Source organism: Cyclopterus lumpus, chromosome 12 (assembly GCF_009769545.1).
Source record: "Cyclopterus lumpus isolate fCycLum1 chromosome 12, fCycLum1.pri, whole genome shotgun sequence".
Lineage (NCBI taxonomy): Eukaryota > Metazoa > Chordata > Actinopteri > Perciformes > Cyclopteridae > Cyclopterus > Cyclopterus lumpus.
In genome coordinates this window covers 1884689-1904351 of record NC_046977.1, presented here as the reverse complement: position 1 = coordinate 1904351, position 19663 = coordinate 1884689, and the positions used below count along the sequence as shown (strand labels likewise).

Here is a 19663-nt window from a genome sequence, read left to right as displayed (position 1 = left end):
GACCCTTTGACCCCCTGACCCTGACCCTTTGGCCCCTGACCCTTGGCCCCCTAACCCTTTGGGCCCCTGACCCTTTGACCCCCTGACCCTTGGCCCTGACCCTTTGGCCCCCTGACTCTTGGCCCCTACCCTTTGGCCCCTGACCCCCTGACCCTTGGCCCCCTGACTCTTTGACCCCCTAACCCTTTGACCCCCTGACCCTTTGACCCCCTGACCCTTGGCCCCCTGGCTCTGTGCCCAGTAGACCTGTTCAGTAGTCCACCAGCAGCATGAATCCAGACCAGTTGTACATTTCATGATTGTAGAGGATGACATGCAGACAACGAGGCAGCTGATGTGAAGTGGAACATATGACCAGGAAATGTAACACGTGATGATCAATACGTAGACCAATCAGATAGTTATTGATTAAACATGAAGGTGCTACACTAGCAGCAGACAGTGAACCCACCTCAGAGTCTCCAGACTACAATGTGGACTCTCCAGAAACCACTCAGCAGCTTCACTCCTGAATCCTGCAGCTGGTTGAAGCTCAGATCCAGTTCTCTCAGACTGGAGGGGTTTGACTTCAGAGCTGATCCCAGAGAAGAACAGCCTTCATCTGAGATCTGACAGTGTGACAGACTGAAAACACACAAAACAACACAGAGTTTATCATATTAATACACAATGAATCATTATTTACATCATCAACATGAGTGTCTTTCATTTTGTTTTCATCTTCTTTTGTAAACAGACATGTTGTTAAAATCATGTCACTAAGAGAAGAAAAGAAGACAGAAACAATCTGTAACTTTTAGACATCTGTTACACAATGTATTGATCAGTATTGATCCAGATTCTTCAGAGCAGATCAGAAATATGAAACAAATAGTATCAACATTATTATAATATTGAATTAACAGTTATAGTATTCAAAATGAATAAAGTGTGGTTCTTTATGTGTGATTAAATTGATTTATAATATTCATCAAGTATAGTATCAGGTACGTGCGGTTAGAGGAGGCTGAGCCTCACCTGACATCATGAAAAGTACAAAGAAATAATAATGATCAAATCAAATCAATATTGATATTTCTCTACTAATCTGTGCTGTAAATGTAATTTCTGTATGATTCCAATCTTTTCAAGCATTTCATAATCAAAATCACAAAAGGTGAGCATGTAATGTTCAAACCGAGAGGAGAGGCAGCGACAAGCTGTGCTTCACCTCAGATTGCGCAATCCCTCACGCTCCCGGTGGAATAAAAAATGTACTGTGTGTGTGTGTCTGTGTGTGTGTGTCTCTGTGTGTGTGTGTGAGTGTGTCCGACTGTCTGTGTGTGTGTGTGTGTGTCTCTGTGTGTGTGTGTGTGTGTGTGTGTGTCTCTGTGTGTGTCTGTGTCTGTGTGTGTGTCTCTGTGTGTGTGTGTCTGTGTGTGTGTGTGTCTCTGTGTGTGTGTGTGTGTGTGTGTGTGTAATGACTGCAGATATGAAACATGAAAAACAACCAGGAGTCAATGTCCAAGCTGCTGATTGAATGGTGGTTTAGCTCCTCTATCGGAATGATGTTTGTAAATCTGCCTCACCAGCCATGAACCTCACGTCTCTGTATAGTATATTTAATATACTCATCAATTACTCTTTGGGTCCTTTTTAGTGACATTCAATACGTAGACAATCAGATAGTTATTGATTAAACATGAAGGTGCTACACTAGCAGCAGACAGTGAACCCACCTCAGAGTCTCCAGACTACAATGTGGACTCTCCAGAAAACCACTCAGCAGCTTCACTCCTGAATCCTTCAGCTGGTTTCCACTCAGATCCAGTTCTCTCAGACTGGAGGGGTTTGACTTCAGAGCTGATCCCAGAGAAGAACAGCCTTCATCTGAGATCTGACAGCATGACAGACTGAAAACACACAAAACAACACAGAGTTTATCATATTCAATTCAATTCAATTCAGTTTATTTTGTATAGCCCAATATCACAAATTACAAACTCCCCTCAGAGGGCTTTACAATCTGTACACATACGACATCCGTGATTAACGTTGGTGGTCATTGAGGCTTCATCGTTTACAAAAATAAATTGATATCGATCTGATAAATAGGATTTAAACCAACTTAGTGCGGTACCTGAAATGCCAATCGACTGATCCAGTCTCTGTAATAGGATGTCATGATCAATGGTGTCGAACGCAGCACTAAGGTCTAATAATACCAGTACAGAGATGAGTCCTTTATCTGATGCAATTAGGAGGTCATTTGTAATTTTCACCAGTGCTGTCTCTGTTGCTGTGGTCTTTTCTAAATCCTGACTGAAACTCCTCAAATAAACTATTCTGATGTAGGAAGTCGCACAACTGATTTGCGACTACTTTCTCAAGGATCTTAGAGAGGAAGGGAAGGTTAGAGATCGGTCTGTAGTTAGCCAACACCTCTGGATTAAGAGTGGGCTTTTTCAGGAGAGGTTTAATTACAGCTACTTTGAAGGGATGTGGTACATGGCCTGTTAGCAAAGAGACATTAACAATATCCAACAGAGAGGTGCCAATTAAAGGCAACACGTCTTTAAGCAGCCTCGTTGGGATGGGGTCTAAGAGACAGGTAGACGGTTTAGAAGTAGAAACCGTTGAGGACAATTGGTCTAGATTAATGGGAGACAAGCTATCCAAATATACACCAGGGCATACAGACGTTCCAAGGCCACTCCTCTTGATGACAGATTGGTAGTAGTTAAGGGCAAGAGAGCAATCAATCTTGCCTCTAATAGTTAAAATCTTTTCATTGAAGAAGTTCATGAAGTCATTACTACTGAGGTCTATAGGAATACACGGCTCCACAGAGCTGTGACTCTCTGTCAGCCTGGCTACAGTGCTAAAGAGAACCCTGGGGTTGTTCTTATTTTCTCTATTACTGATGAGTAATAGGCTGCTCTTGCATTACGGAGCGCCTTTTTATATGTTTTAAGACTATCTCGCCAAACTAAGCGTGATTCTTCCAGATTGGTGGAACGCCATATGCTTTCAAGCTTTCGTGAAGTTTGCTTTAAGTCGCGGGTCTGAGGGTTCTACCAGGGAGCAAACCTCCTTTGCCTCACTGTCTTTTTCTTCAGTGGGGCTATCGAGTCTAGTGTCATTCTTAGTGAGCCTGTAGCACTATCGACAATATGATCAATCTGGGACGGACTAAAGTTAGCACAGGAGTCCTCCGTCACATTGAGACGTGGTATTGAATCAAATGTAGAAGGAATCGCTTCTTTAAATTTAGCTACAGCACTGTCAGTTAGACATCTGGTGTAGAAACTTTTGACTAACGGTGTACACTCCGGGAGTATAAACTCAAAAGTTATGAGGTAATGGTCTGACAGAAGAGGGTTCTGTGGGAAGACCTCCAAATGCTCAATGTCAATGCCATATGTAAGAACAAGGTGGAGGGTGTGGCCAAAGCAGTGAGTGGGTTTCTGTACTCTCTGACAGAAGCCAATCGAGTCCAACAATGAGATAAATGCAGTACTAAGGAAATCATTATCAATATCCACATGAATATTAAAAACTCCTACAATAATAACCTTATCAGTTTTAAGGACTAAACTTGATAAACACTCTGAAAATTCAGATATAAATTCTGAATATGGACCGGTACAGTATAACAAATAGAATTGGCTGTAATGTTTTACAGGTTGGATGTGAAAGACTAAGAACAAGGCTTTCAAATGAGTTGTAGTTTAGTTTAGGTTTAGGATTCATTAATAGGCTTGAGTCAAAGATGGCTGCTACTCCACCTCCTCGGCCGGTGCCTCGAGGAATGTGAGTATTAATATGACTTGGAGGAGTTGATTCATTTAGGCTGACATATTCTTCATGCCTCAGCCAGGTTTCAGTAAGACACAATAAATCAATGTGATTGTCTGATATTAAATCGTTTACTAATACAGCTTTAGATGACAGATCTAATATTTAGGAGTTCACATTTAATTCTCTTCTTATGTTGCACTGTGGCAGTAGTGATGTTAACCTTTATGAGGTTATTTGTATGACTCCTCTTCTGGTTACTTTTGATTTAATTAATTAAGTGGCCGTGGGACAGACACAGTCTCTATAGAGTTAAGGTTAAGGGTGGGTAACTGCTCGAATGGAAGTGCAGAGAAGGGTGGAAGACTACAACTCTGCTTCTGCTTCCTGATCTGAACTCTGGGTCATGGATTAAGTCCGTTAATCAACTTGGCCATGTTTGCAGGAAATGAGACGCGCTCCATCCCAAGTGGGATGATGCCGTCTCGACTCATCAGATCAGGCTTTCCCCAGAAAGTCTGCCAGTTATCTATGTAGCCCACATTGTTTGCTGGGCACCACCTGGACAACCAGCGGTTTGAATGACGACATGCGGCTATACATGTCATCATTGATCAGATTGGGGAGAGGGCCAGAGAAAACTACGGTGTCCGACATTGTCTTGGCATAAGTACACACCGATTCCACATTAATTTTAGTGACCTCCGACCGCCGCAGTCGGGAGTCATTATCGCCGGCGTGTATAATAATCTTACTGTAACTACGCTCGTCTTTAGCCAGCAGTTTTAAACAAGATTCAATGTCGCCCGCTCTGGCCCCCGGGATGCATATGACTTTGGTCCCTGGCTTCCCTATCTTCACGTTTCTGACTATGGAGCTACCTATAACCAGAGTGGGTTTCTCAGCGGGTGCGTCGCTGAGTGGGGAAAACTGGTTCGAAACATGAAGAGGTTGGCGGTGCTCAGTGGACTTCTGTCTAGACTTAAAACCCCTTCGAACAGTCACCCAGCCGTCCGGCTGCTCGGGGGCTGCCGGGGGACAGCTAACTGAGGCTAAAGCTAAAGGCTCCGCGCCGGCTATGGGGGGAGGCGAGCTAACTAGCGTAACTGTCTGAGCTTCGATGGTGCGGAGCCGTGCATCTAACCCACTTAGAACTGCCTCCAACCAGCAAATGAACTACACTTGTTGCATGTACCGTTATCATTAAGAGAGGCAGAGGAATAGCTATACATGAGACACTCTGAGCAAGAGGGAGGGGAGGGGGAGAAGAAAACATCGAGAGCTGCTAAGCTGGCAACCGGAAGTGATGCAATACGCTTACCGGAAGAGAGAGAGCGATGCGTTCAGGGACCTCAAGAAGGCTTTTCTTGACCTGCTCAAGGTTTGCTGCTGCTTCACTGAATTTCCCCGCGGGGATAAATAAAGTAATGAATCATATCATGACATACGACATCCCTGACCTTTGACCTCACATCGGATCAGGAAAAACTCCCCAAAAATAACCTTTCACAGGGAAAAAAGTGAAGAAACCTTCAGGAGAGCAACAGAGGAGGATCCCTCTCCCCGGATGGACGGAAGAATATATGTCATGTCCTGACCCTTTCCCCCCTGACCCTTTGACCCCTGACCCTTTGCCCCCCTGACCCTTTGCCTTCTGACCCTTGGCCCTGACCCTTTGGCCCCCTAACCCTATACCCCCTGACCCATGGCCCCCTGGTTCTGTGCCCAGTAGACCTGTTCAGTAGTCCACCAGCAGCATGAATCCAGACCAGTTGTACATTTCATGATTGTAGAGGATGACATGCAGACAACGAGGCAGCTGATGTGAAGTGGAAACATATGACCAGGAAATGTAACACGTGATGATCAATACGTAGACCAATCAGATAGTTATTGATTAAACATGAAGGTGCTACACTAGCAGCAGACAGTGAACCCACCTCAGAGTCTCCAGACTACAATGTGGACTCTCCAGAAAACCACTCAGCAGCTTCACTCCTGAATCCTGCAGCTTGTTTCCACTCAGATCCAGTTCTCTCAGACTGGAGGGGTTTGACTTCAGAGCTGATCCCAGAGAAGAACAGCCTCCATCTGAGATCTGACAGCATGACAGACTGAAAACACACAAAACAACACAGAGTTTATCATATGAATACACAATGAATCATTATTTACATCATCAACATGAGTGTCTTTCATGTTGGTTTCATCTTCTTTTGTAAACAGACATGTTGTTAAAATCATGTCACTAAGAAGAAGAAAAGAAGACAGAAACAATCTGTAACTTTTAGACATCTGTTACACAATGTATTGATCAGTATTGATCCAGAGTCTTCAGAGCAGATCAGAAATATGAAACAAATAGTATCATAATTATTATAATATTGAATTAACAGTTATAGTATTCAAAATGAATAAAAGTGTGGTTCCTTTTATGTGTGATTAAATTGATTATAATATTCATCAAGTATAGTATCAGGTACGTGCGGTTAGAGGAGGCTGAGCCTCACCTGACATCATGAAAAGTACAAAGAAATAATAATGATCAAATCAAATCAATATTGATATTTCTCTACTAATCTGTGCTGTAAATGTAATTTCTGTATGATTCCAATCTTTTCAAGCATTTCATAATCAAAATCACAAAGGTGAGCATGTAATGTTCAAACCGAGAGGAGAGGCAGCGACAAGCTGTGCTTCACCTCAGATTGCGCAATCCCTCACGCTCACGGTGGAATAAAAAATGTACTGTGTGTGTGTGTGTGTGTGTCTCTGTGTGTGTGTGTGTGTGTGTGAGTGTGTGAGTGTGTGTGCGTGTGTGTGTTTCTGTCTGTCTGTCTTTGTGTGTGTCTCTGTGTGTGTGTGTGTCTGTGTGTCTTGTGTGTGTCTCTGTGTGTGTTTGTGTGTCTCTGTGTGTGTGTCTGTCTGTATGTGTGTGTGTGCGTGTCTTGTGTGTGTCTCTGTGTGTGTCTCTGTGTGTGTGTGTGTTTGTGTGTCTCTGTGTGTGTGTGTCTCTGTGTGTGTGTGTCTCTGTGTGGGTGTGTGTCTCTGTGTGTGTGTCTTGTGTGACACACACAAGACACACAGACACACACACACACACACACACAAAGACAGACAGACAGAAACACACACACACTCACACACAGTTTGTGTGTGTGTGTTTTGTGTGTGTGTCTTGTGTGTGTCTCTGTGTGTGTGTGTTTCTCTGTGTGTGTGTCTCTTGTGTGTGTCTGTGTCTGTGTGTGTGTGTGTGTGTGTGTGTGTGTGTGAGTGTGTGTGTGTGTGTAAAGACTGCAGATATGAAACATGAAAAACAACCAGGAGTCAATGTCCAAGCTGCTGATTGAATGGTGGTTTAGCTCCTCTATCGGAATGATGTTTGTAAATCTGCCTCACCAGCCATGAACCTCACGTCTCTGTATAGTATATTTAATATACTCATCAATACTCTTTGTGTCCTTTTGAGTGACATTCAATACGTAGACCAATCAGATAGTTATTGATTAAACATGAAGGTGCTACACTAGCAGCAGACAGTGAACCCACCTCAGAGTCTCCAGACTACAATGTGGACTCTCCAGAAAACCACTCAGCAGCTTCACTCCTGAATCCTTCAGCTGGTTTCCACTCAGATCCAGTTTTCTCAGACTGGAGGGGTTTGACTTCAGAGCTGATCCCAGAGAAGAACAGCCTTCATCTGAGATCTGACACCATGACAGACTGAAAACACACAAAACAACACAGAGTTTATCATATTCAATTCAATTCAATTCAGTTTATTTTGTATAGCCCAATATCACAAATTTGCCTCAGCGGGCTTTACAATCTGTACACATACGACATCCCTGACCTTTGACCTCACATCGGATCAGGAAAAACTCCCCAAAAATAACCTTTCACAGGGAAAAAATGGAAGAAACCTTCAGGAGAGCAACAGAGGAGGATCCCTCTCCCCGGATGGACAGATGAATAGATGTCATGTGACCAGAATGAACAGAGTTACAGAGTTACATAAACACATTACATGAATATGACAATGTATGAAAGGAACTCCAATCCATGAAACAGAAGGAGGTAGAGAGGAGGGGGCGGGGCATCAGCAGGGCCAATGGGAGGCCGGCTCACCAGCATCAGACACCTCCAGGTCCAATGGACCCTCTGAGACGTGAAGTCACAACGACTCCGGGGAGGAAGCAGAGTTAATAAGGTGCAATGGAGAGATGTACATTCATCCATAAGGAGAGAGAGAAGAGGAGATAGGTGCTCAGTGTATCCTAAAACATCCCCCAGCAGCCTATAAGCCTGTAGCAGCATATCAAGGGGCTGGACCAGGGCAAACCTGATTCAGCCCTAACTATAAGCACTATTAAAGAGGAAAGTCTTAAGTATATTATTGAATGAGGTGACTGTGTCTGCCTCCAGGACTGAAAGTGGAAGCTGGTTCCATAAAAGAGGAGCTTGATAACTGAAGGCTCTGGCTCCCATCCTACTTTTTAGGACTCTAGGAACCACGAGTAGCCCCACATTTAGTGAGCGCAGCTCTCTAGTGGGGCAATATGGTACTACAAGTTTCTTAAGATATGATGGTGCATCACCAATCAAGGCTTTGTAGGTGAGGAGAAGAATTTTAAATGTGATTCTTGATTTTACAGTGAGCCAGTGCAGAGCAGCTAATACAGGAGTCATGTGATCTCTTTTCTTAGTTTTTGTGAGTACACGAGCTGCAGCATTCTGGATCAACTGGAGGGATTTAAGAGACTTATTAGAGCAGCCTGATAATAAGGAGTTGCAGTAATCTAGTCTGGAAGTAACAAACGCGTGAACCAGCTTTTCTGCATCTTTTTGGGACAAGATGTGCCTGATTTATTAAATGTTACGTAGATGAAAAAATGCAATCTTTGAGATTTGCTAAACGTGGGAGTTAAAGGACAAGTCTCGGTCAAAGATAACTAGAGATTCTTTACAGTGGTGTTAGATGCCAGGGAAATGCCATCTACAGAAACCACATCACCAGATAATTGATCTCTGAGGTGTTCAGGGCCAGTAAAATAACTTCAGTTTTGTCTGAGTTTAACATCAGGAAGTTGCAGGTCATCCATGTTTTTATGTCTCTAAGACATGCTTGAAGTTTAGCGAGCTGGTTGGTCTCCTCTGGTTTGATCGATAGATATAATTGATTATCATCTGCATAGCAATGAAAGTTTATGGAGTGTTTTCTGATAATGTTGCCCAAAGCAAGCATATGTAAAGGTAAATAAAATTGCTTCATCGTTTACAAATACAAATTGAGATCAATCTATATAAATAGGATTTAAACCAACTTTGTGCGGTACCTGAAATGCCAATCGACTGATCCAGTCTCTGTAATAGGATGTCATGATCAATGGTGTCGAACGCAGCACTAAGGTCTAATAATACCAGTACGGAGATGAGTCCTTTATCAGCACTAAGGTCTAACAAGACCAGTACAGAGATGAGTCCTTTATCAGCACTAAGGTCTAACAAGACCAGTACGGAGATGAGTCCTTTATCAGCACTAAGGTCTAACAAGACCAGTACAGAGATGAGTCCTTTATCAGCACTAAGGTCTAACAAGACCAGTACGGAGATGACTCCTTTATCAGCACTAAGGTCTAACAAGACCAGTACTGAGATGAGTCCTTTATCAGCACTAAGGTCTAACAAGACCAGTACAAAGATGAGTCCTTTATCAGCACTAAGGTCTAACAAGACCAGTACGGAGATGAGTCCTTCATCAGCACTAAGGTCTAACAAGACCAGTACAGAGATGAGTCCTTTATCAGCACTAAGGTCTAACAAGACCAGTACAAAGATAAGTCCTTTATCAGCACTAAGGTCGAACAAGACCAGTACAGAGATGAGTCCTTTATCTGATGCTTTAGGAGGTCATTTGTAATTTTCACCAGTGCTGTCTCTGTGCTGTGGTCTTTTCTAAATCCTGACTGAAACTCCTCAAATAAACTATTCTAATGTAGAAAGTCACACAACTGATTTGCGACTACTTTCTCAAGGATCTTAGAGAGGAAGGGAAGGTTAGAGATCGGTCTGTAGTTAGCCAACACCTCTGGATTAAGAGTGGGCTTCTTCAGGAGAGGTTTAATTACAGCTACTTTGAAGGAATGTGGTACATGCCCTGTTAGCAAAGAGACATTAACAATATCCAGCAGAGAGGTGCCAATTAAAGGCAACACGTCTTTAAGCAGCCTCGTTGGGATGGGGTCTAAGAGACAGGTAGACGGTTTAGAAGTAGAACCCGTTGAGGACAATTGGTCTAGGTTAATGGGAGAAAAGCTATCCAAATATACACCAGGGCATACAGCCGTTTCCAAGGCCACTCCTCTTGATGACAGATCGGCAGTAGTTAAGGGCAAGAGATCATCAATCTTGCCTCTAATAGTTCAAATCTTTTCATTGAAGAAGTTCATGAAGTCATTACTACTGAGGTCTATAGGAATACACGGCTCCACAGAGCTGTGACTCTGTCAGCCTGGCTACAGTGCTAAAGAGAACCCTGGGGTTGTTCTTATTTTTCTCTATTACTGATGAGTAATAGGCTGCTCTGGCATTACGGAGAGCCTTTTTATATGTTTTAAGTCTATCTCGCCAAACTAAGCGTGATTCTTCCAGATTGGTGGAACGCCATATGCTTTGGAGCTTTCGTGAAGTTTGCTTTAGTTTTTGGGTCTGAGGGTTCTACCAGGGAGCAAACCTCCTTTGCCTCACTGTCTTTTTCTTCAGAGGGGCTATCGAGTCTAGTGTCATTCTCAGTGAGCCTGTAGCACTATCGACAATATGATCAATCTGGGACGGACTAAAGTTAGCACAGGAGTCCTCCATCACATTGAGACGTGGTATTGACATTGTAACGTTGTTTATCAATATAACAGTTAGTCATAATATATAGAAACACCAAACAACTGGTCTTTACCTGGGTAGATCACATAACGGCAGCCCCGCGGGTAACTATTAGTCAGCCATGACCAGATGACCAGATGTTCTCATCGTAACACACGCTGCGGGGGCAACAGCTGTTGCTGTCCCCTATAAGTTGACAGTTCTATTACATTTAGGTCCCGCCCCTCTACCTGATAGTGAGGCGTGATTGACGGATGGTCTAAGGACCACCCAGCCAACATCAGAAAACAATGACAAACAGATAACTCTGCCAAAACAAATTAGAAAACACTGGTGGAACTCAACCAAACTATGCTCATTTAACTGAACTCTAACTTTTGACCGGTAAAGCTCACTCTAATTTATATGCGTATCTATGGTTATGTATATCTATATCTATAATGTGTGTAGAAAACTGACTACCTCCTGAATGCTAATTAAATTTTTATAAATTATTTGTAGACAGGGCTACACTTGCAAGCTGGAAAAGAGTTCAACAGCCACGTATCTCAGTGAGCTGCGGAAATCTCTTCGTTCATACATTGTATTACATCGTGATTTATTAAAGCATATGCAGTCCCTCCTTCATAGCCCCCCAAATGACGACAGAGAAAAATATGTGTAGGTCTCTTTGAGGAGAACAAAGAGGAGAGTGAGTTGGTTTCAATAAGACAGACATCAAAGAAGGCCAGGTTTCGGTCATCTGTCCTCCTCCACCTCCACATCCTCCCTGTTGCTCTGCCCTTGAACCAGTCCACAGATCACACGTATTTTTACCGTCACAACACTTAGACCACTACATCATCTGTGTGGTAAATCAGCTGATCCTGACCTGAGATGTTCAAGTGCACAGTGTGGACTCTCCAGTCCAGCAGAAAGAAGCTTCACTCCTGAATCCTGCAGCTTGTTGTAACTCAGGTCCAGGTCTTTCAGACTAGAGGACTGGGAGCTGAGGACTGAGGACAGAGCTCCACAGCTTCTCTCTGAGAGTTTACAGCCACTCAGCCTACGGGAGGAACGGGGATTAATACAAACAACATATTCAAAGTAAAACATCAACCCCATTTAGTAATGTTAATGTATCCGTACACAGCTTTGTTGGAGGCTTTGACCACCGGCAGCAGCCTCAGAAGAGCCTCTTCTGAAGCAGAGTATTTCTTCAGGTCAAACACCTCCAGATCTTTTCCTGATGACAGTAAGATGAAGACCAGAGCTGACCACTGAGCAGGAGACAGTTCATCTGTGGAGAGACGTCCTGATCTCAGGGACTGTTGGATCTCCTCCACCAGAGAACCATCATTCAGTTCATTCAGACAGTGGAACAGATTGATGCTTTTCTCTGGAGAATGATTCTCACTGATCATCCTCTTGATGTACTGGGCTGTTCTCTGATTGGTCAGTGAGCTACTTCCTGTCTGTCGCAGCAGACCTCGCAGAATGGTCTGATTGGTCTCCAGGGAAAGACCCAGGAGGAAGCGGAGGAACAAGTCCAGGTGTCCATTTGGACTCTGTGAGGCCTTGTCCACAGCACTCTGGTAGAGATGTTTTAGTTTAGGTTTGTCTCTAAAGACTTTAGACCAACATGAGGTTGTTTGTTCTTCTGCCAGCAGGTTGACACCAGATTTGCTGAAGGTCAGATGGACATGAAGAGCAGCCAGAAACTCCTGAACACTCAGATGGACGAAGCAGAACACCTGATCCTGGTACAGTCCTCTCTCCTCTCTGAAGATCTGTGTGAACACTCCTGAGTACACTGAGGCTGCTCTGATATCGATGCCACACTCTGTCAGGTCGGATTCGTAGAAGATCAGGTTCCCTTTCTGCAGCTGATCAAAAGCCAGTTTTCCCAGAGACTCCGTCATCTTCCTGGTCTCTGGACTCCAGTGTTGATCCGTTTCAGCTCCTCCATCGAACTTGACCTTCTTCACTTTGGACTGAACCACCAGGAAGTGGATGTACATCTCGGTCAGGGTCTTGGGCAGCTCTCCTCCCTCTGTTGTCTTCAACACGTCCTCCAGAACTGTAGCCGTGATCCAGCAGAAGACTGGGATGTGGCACATGATGTGGAGGCTTCGGGAGGTCTTGATGTGGGAGATGATCCTGCTGGCCTGCTCCTCATCTCTGAACCTCTTCCCGAAGTAGGCCTCCTTCTGTGGGTCAGTGAACCCTCTGACCTCTGTCACCAAGCCAACACAGTCAGGAGGGATCTGATTGGCTGCTGCAGGTCGTGTGGTTATCCAGAGGCGAGCACAGGGAAGCAGGTTCCCCCTGAAGAGGTTTGTGAGCAGCACATCCACTGAGGTGGACTCTGTGACATCAGTCAGGACCTCATTGTTGTGGAAGTCCAGAGGAAGTCGACACTCATCCAGACCGTCAAAGATGAACACAACCGGGAACTCTTCAAACCTGCAGATTGCTGCTTCTTTGGTTTCAGTGAAGAAGTGATGAACGAGTTCCACCAAGCTGAACTTCTTCTCTTTCAGCACATTCAGCTCTCTGAACGTGAAAGGAAACGTGAACTGGATGTCCTGGTTGGCTTTGTCTTCAGCCCAGTCCAGAGTGAACTTCTGTGTTAGGACTGTTTTCCCAACGCCAGCCACTCCCTTAGTCATCACTGTTCTGATTGGTTCCTCTCCTCCAGACGAGGCTTTGAAGAGGTCTTCTTGTCTGATGGGTGTTTCTGGTCTGTGTGGTTTCCTGGATGCTGTTTCAATCTGTCTGACCTCGTGCTCCTCATTGACCTCTGCAGTCCCTCCCTCTGTGATGTAGAGCTCTGTGTAGATCTGGTTCAGGAGGGTTGGGTTCCCTGCTTTAGGGATCCCCTCAAACACACACTGGAACTTCTTCTTCAGGTTAGACTTGAGTTCATGTTGGCACACTGCAGCACTGGTTTCTGGAATGACAAAAATCAAAGATGAAATTAGTGAGTGGTGGTCTTCTGTTTAATTGTAAAGTCTTTAAAATCCTCTTACTGCTCTGCAGACAGTCAGCCAGCTCCTCCTGCTTCATTCTTCTCAAGAGGTTTAGTGTGATCTTCAGAAATGCTTCCCCGCTGCTCCTCCTCTGCTCTTCATCCTCACCGTCCAACACCTCCTCATCTTCCTTCTGACCCGCAGAGCCTTCTGGGTAATCTGGACTGAGGACTTTTTGCATCTTCTTCAGCTCGCTCTTCATGAAGCTGACAATGTTCTTCTCAAGCAGCTGGAACCAAACAATAAAATTATATTTACATTTTTTATTATTTAAACTGGTGTATTGAGGTTGGTTCAAAGCTTTGTAATATCTCCTGAATTTCAGCTTCTAGCTTTCATGTTACATCAAAACTGTAAAAGTTTGTATTGTATTAGTATTGTGTTATTATTGCTTTTTAAAAAGTGTTTTACTACCTAATCTGTGAACATTGTGTTAATGTAGATTATCAATGCATTCGGGGAAATATTATTGTAAATCTATATCCAATACTACCAACTGAAAAACAAAAACAAGCATAATTCTCCATCTTCAATTGAAAGACCATAATGTCTTGAGTGTCTAAATGTTGACATCAGAGGTCAGAGGAGGTTTAAGACATAAGGCTTGTGTAGGAATTTAGTTTTAATCAATGTCTCATCGAGTTAGGGCCGGGAATCCCGAAACAACCCAGAACCAAGTAGTATCGAAACTTCTCCAATCAAACGATACCTGAGATCCGTCCTTTTTGTGCTTGCAAGCTTTCCTTGATTTAATGTGACGTGTGATTGGCCCCCAAACAGCCGGGGGGGTTCCTTCCTGCACACTGTTAGCACCGTTAGCTGCTAGCCGCTGAGATGTCTGAGCTAGCAGCTAACGGTGCTATAAGCATGAACAGAGCTATCCTCGACAGCATAGTGCTTACAGAGCAAAGTTTTAACCTCGGGGTACTTGAAGATGGGCGTTACGCTTCCATGACGACGCAGTCAGGACGGCGCTGTCATTGGTCCTCCTGTGTGAGCGCTGTGGCATGATTAGCTAGTCAGTGCACACACAAAAGCTCCAAAAGTGAGTTAATCCCCACAGATATACAACTCAGCCATTCATATGATATTATGCCTGAAAGTTAGACATAGAGGGCGTGGCCCCTTTGATTGACAGCTTCACCTGCCCGTCTAAGCTCCATCAACGATCCAACTCTTTGACCATCTCTATGTTTCATACAGTCTCTGACTCACAAACCTTAAATATGGGGTCCAGGTCTCTTGGGATCACTTGGGATCTCTGTTGCTGAACTCTTTGGAGAAAACAAAAGTACAAGTTGTATATTATGTTCTGTCTTAAGGAATCCTGAAATCAAAGGTAAAGGAGAGTCTGATCTCTGTTGATGGATCCTGATAGAAACACAGTAGCCTCATGGAAGCTCACCTTAGTTCATCAGACTCAAGTCCAACTTTGAATTCTAAAGGGGTTTTCATAGACTGGTCACTCTTCATGGACACACAGCTGGGTCCAGGTCCAGGTCCAGGTCCAGGAAAGTCAACTCTCTGCTGATGGATCCTGACAGAAACACAGTGCTGATAAATACACATGTTCAGTAAAATTCTGACAGATTTTGTTTCTTTTGGTTGTAAAAGCTTACCTAACAGACTGAAGTCCATCGTTGAATGTTAATGTTAGTGGAGTGATTTTAAGACCACGATTGTCTTTATTAATACACATGCATGCTTCTATATATGTATATAAAAGCGTTCATCAGTGTGATTATATAATATATTAACTCACTGAGTCTCTGGAGGGGGTTGTCTTTTAAAAGTAGGAGGAAAGTCCATAGACCGGTCACTCTTCATGGACACACAGCTGGGTCCAGGTCCAGGTCCAGGTCCAGGAGAGTCTGGTCTGTTCAACACAACACACACAGAGCTTAGAGGGTGAATAATGATGGAGGAGTGATGTGACATGGAGAAGAGTCCTGGCCTGTTAGTGGTCCAGTGGAGTGATTTTAAGACAACGATTGTCTTTATTAATACACATGCATGCTTCTATATATGTATATTATGTATATAAAAGCGTTCATCAGTGTGATTATATAATATATTAACTCACTGAGTCTCTGGAAGGGGTTGTCTTTTAAAAGTAGGAGGAAAGTCCATAGACCGGTCACTCTTCATGGACACACAGCTGGGTCCAGGTCCAGGTCCAGGTCCAGGAGAGTCTGGTCTGTTCAACACAACACACACAGAGCTTAGAGGGTGAATAATGATGGAGGAGTGATGTGACATGGAGAAGAGTCCTGGCCTGTTAGTGGTCCTGGTCTCACCTCTGAGCTTTGGTCTGGCTGTCATGTTCCCCACACAGAGTGGCTTTAGAGGGAGGGACTCCCTCCTCTCTGTCCTCCCACTGATGCATAGCAGAGTCCACACCTTCACACAAACACAAACACCTGCTGTCATCACTACAACACTCACGTCACAGGACACACACACTGCAACAAAAGCTGTCAAACCGGTTCTGACAAACTTTGAGTCACGGTTTTGGTGGCAAGGCGTCGGGGTTGGATGAGATCCGCCCTGAGATGCTGAAGGCTCTGGAAATTGTTGGGCTGTCTTGGCTGACACGCCTTTTCAATGTTGCATGGAGGTCGGGAACAGCGCCCATGGACTGGAAGACCGGGGTGGTGGTTCCCATTTTCTAAAAGGGGGACCGGAGAGTGTGCTCGAACTATCGGAGTATCACACACTACTGCTTATGCTCCAGGAGAGGAGGCTCCGACCGTTTGTCGAACCTCAGATTCAAGACGAGCAGTGCGGATTCCGTCCGACCAGCTCTTTACCCTCGCAAGACTACTGGAGGGGCCCTTGGAGTTTGCCCAACCAGTCTACATGTGCTATCTAGACTTGAAGAAGGCTTTCGACCGGGTCCCTCAGGGTTTTTTGAGGGGGTGCTGCAGGAGTATTGGGTACCGGACTCATTGCAACGGGCCATCCGGTCTCTGTACGCCTGCAGTCAGAGCTGTGTTCGTATTCTCAGCATTAAAGTCAGACAAGTTCCCGGTGGGTGTCGGCCTCCGCCAGGGCTGCCCTTTATCACCGGTCCTGTCTGTTAATGGATGGATGGTTTGCATTTTGATTTTCACATCCTCTCCAGCAAACAGGAGGGTTTCTAAGAGGGTGAAATAAAATACTGTATCCCATTTTTCGACCCAAACTCTCTCTATGTCTGAGAGCTGGTACACTTCCATTGAACTTTACACATGACTGTCCATTCTTCCTCAGATATAGTTATTCCTCCCTCCTTCTCCCATTTTGTTTTAATATAAGAGGTTGAATGTGTTTTAAAATTCAACAGACATTTATATATACCTGAAGTGATTTTACTGTCTATATCTCAGTTAAATGCTTTTCTAAACAGTTCTATCAGATATGTACTCTCTGTCATATTTACCATCTTCGTATTCACATAGTGTCGCATCTGCAAGTATTGATAGAAGTCGTGTATTTCTAGTGAGTGCTTCTCTTTAAGAGTTTCTGTTGAGTTTCTGTTGCATATGAATGTTATTCCTTTCGCTGTCCAATCCCTACATCTAGTATCCAATTTATTTTGTGTAAAGTCAGAACCATATGCACACCATTTCGGTGTTACAATATCTCCCTATAATTTGTGTTCTCTGATAATGGTTTACCATACTTCAAGAGTCCACTGCACCCATGTGTTATCAGTAGTATTGATGTGGCTTTTATAGGTTGTTATCAGCTAGAATTGCCTGTATGGGGGTAAAGGTTATTTTCTCTTCAAAATTTTCCATTGAGCCTTATACGATGGGTTACACCAGCATATTACAGCTCTCAATCTCTAAGAGATCGGGAACTATTTCTACCGTCCAGTTAAAGAGAGAAAGAACACAAAGTGATCAAAGTGATCCTGATGATCAAACATGTCCAGATTCCTCTGGTCGGATTCTCACCTGCTGAACTGAGCTCAGGTCAGTTTACAGACACGTTCACCTTCATATGTGGAGGAACCTCTGGAGAGAAGAAGCTGCTCATGTCTTCCTGTCAGTCCTGTTGTGAGTGTGCATTTGATCTGAGGACGCCGTCACGCCCCCATCTCTTCAGAGTCGAAGTCCAAAATCAAACTGTGTGACGTCAGAACCAGTCAACAGGTGTAGATAGTCACAAGTGAATCATAATGGGTGTGTTTTAACTTGTTCAGCACACCCAAACTTCCCTTATGCACTCAAACATTCACAAGCTGCTGTTTTATCCGTGATGGTCCACCAGCTCGAGCCTCTGGTCCTCATTGCAGGGACGCTCTGCTCTGGTCTGGGCATGAAGAAGAATCAGCCCTTCAGCTGAAATCCTTCAACTTTGCTCAAATACTCTATAGGAAGTAAATCAAGTTCCTCTTATTATAGCAAAGAGTGTAATCGTTGAGTTAAAAATGTGTGTGTGTGTTAACTGTGACAAAGAGTGATGTCACTGAGCAACTGGGAGAATCGGCCTTCCAGCTGAAACCCTTAAACTTTGCTAAATACTCTTTGTTCAAAAAGAAGTAATCAGGTTCCTCTTATTGCAACGAGGAGTGTATTCTGTGGAGGTCGAGATGTGTGTGTGTGTTGAACTATGATAAGGAATGAGCTAATTGAGCAACTGGGTGAGGACGAGAGGGGGGATTGCACGACTGAAGGACATAAGAAGAGACGACTCGAGACATCGGGAGGGATTACGACGTGGGACACTGTCCGGTAACAACACTGTCCAGGACAATAGAACATACAGAGAGAAACAGCGCTCGATCACTGGGGTTTCTAACACCAGTCCACAAATATTGTTTTATTTCTCCTTACCATGTAGTACCATCTGTATGATTATCCCTTTTATTCCCCTTTTAATGCCCCACAGAGATGTAGTCTGGTCGAGAACCTTCTTCCGAGCAATTCTCCGCACACTTTCGTGTCCTGATACACTCTTTTTACAGGTCTCATTAAACTCACCAAGATCTACAAAACCCACCCGCACAGTGTATTGAAAATACTAAATAATAAACCTGTGTCCTTCCCCGCCTTCCACGGTAATAAACTAAACTGACTGTCCTTAACGGTCCGTTACCGGAGTATCGACATCAACACAGATTTCAACCTGGATTTCTACCGACTACGAGTAGACGTGGATAGCCCCGTCGAGCGTCCCCAAGTCCTATTTAAACTCTTTATTCTTTTACCTAAATCCCTAACCGTAAACATTCCTACCCGTAAAAAAAATATCCCTACAAGTGGACACCTATTCTCTTTCCCCCAGTGGAAATATGTGCTTTTTTTTAATTTATTTTTACGTGTAATCAGAGAATTTCAGACCATTTCTAAATCATGGGCAGAGGCTTATTTTGCAGTTGACAACTCAATTTAGTTTATCCAATTACAGACATTCTAAGTCAAAAGGTCATCTGCTCACCTGTTCTTTGAGGTACCTCTCGTTGTCAATTGCCAAAACCGTCTCCCATCCCGAGGTAAGGCTGTGCACCCTGGGAAAAGGTCGGCATCTTCGGTGCATGTGGGTGTCTCTCCTATGTTTGGGTCTAAAACATCCAGGGGTCAGGCACTGTTGTCTGGGTAAAGGTCGGCATCATCGGGGCATCCGTGGGTGTCAGAGCATCAAAACCGGTTAAATTCCCCATTGGTTGCATCAAAATTCATTGAATCCCCCCTTAATGGTATCAAAAAGCATAAACATTAATTAAAATCCCACACGCGATAACAAACTCGGCCACCAGAGGGCGAAAATGAAAAAAAACAAAATGAGTTTTTGAGTTGACAGGCCATGAAAGTCCACTGGCTGAAGTCCAGCTCACCAGTCAGTGAGAACACGTTTTACGATCCTCCAGAAACACACTTCAAGTGAACTTCAACACTTCAAGCGTTGGAACGCTCCCAGGTGTCATAAACGACTCGTGTGCAACCAGACAGTTTTTTTAAATTTGACCTCAAGTTGCTTCATGTGCTCCAAAAACCTTCAGACGGCTC

General features: G+C 44.1%; 1 protein-coding gene across 2 annotated transcripts; it reads right to left on the bottom strand.

Moving 5' to 3' along the window:
- Nucleotides 1–1500: 1500 nt before the first annotated feature.
- LOC117740187 (NLR family CARD domain-containing protein 3-like) lies at nt 1501–16463 on the bottom strand. 2 transcript variants are annotated; one of them, XM_034546411.1, is made up of 11 exons: nt 15965–16463; nt 15751–15864; nt 15430–15543; nt 15073–15204; nt 14887–14941; nt 13668–13896; nt 11785–13588; nt 11528–11701; nt 7327–7500; nt 5718–5891; nt 1501–1892 (listed from the first exon to the last, which is right to left on the bottom strand). In XM_034546411.1, the coding sequence occupies exons 1-11, from the start codon at nt 16051–16053 to the stop codon at nt 1691–1693; spliced, it is 3261 nt and encodes a 1086-aa protein (XP_034402302.1). In that variant the 5' UTR covers nt 16054–16463; the 3' UTR covers nt 1501–1690. The 2 variants fall into 2 exon arrangements, with proteins under 2 accessions (XP_034402302.1, XP_034402303.1); XM_034546412.1 differs by lacking the exons at nt 1501–1892; nt 5718–5891; nt 7327–7500 and adding an exon at nt 11243–11438.
- Nucleotides 16464–19663: the final 3200 nt, after the last annotated feature.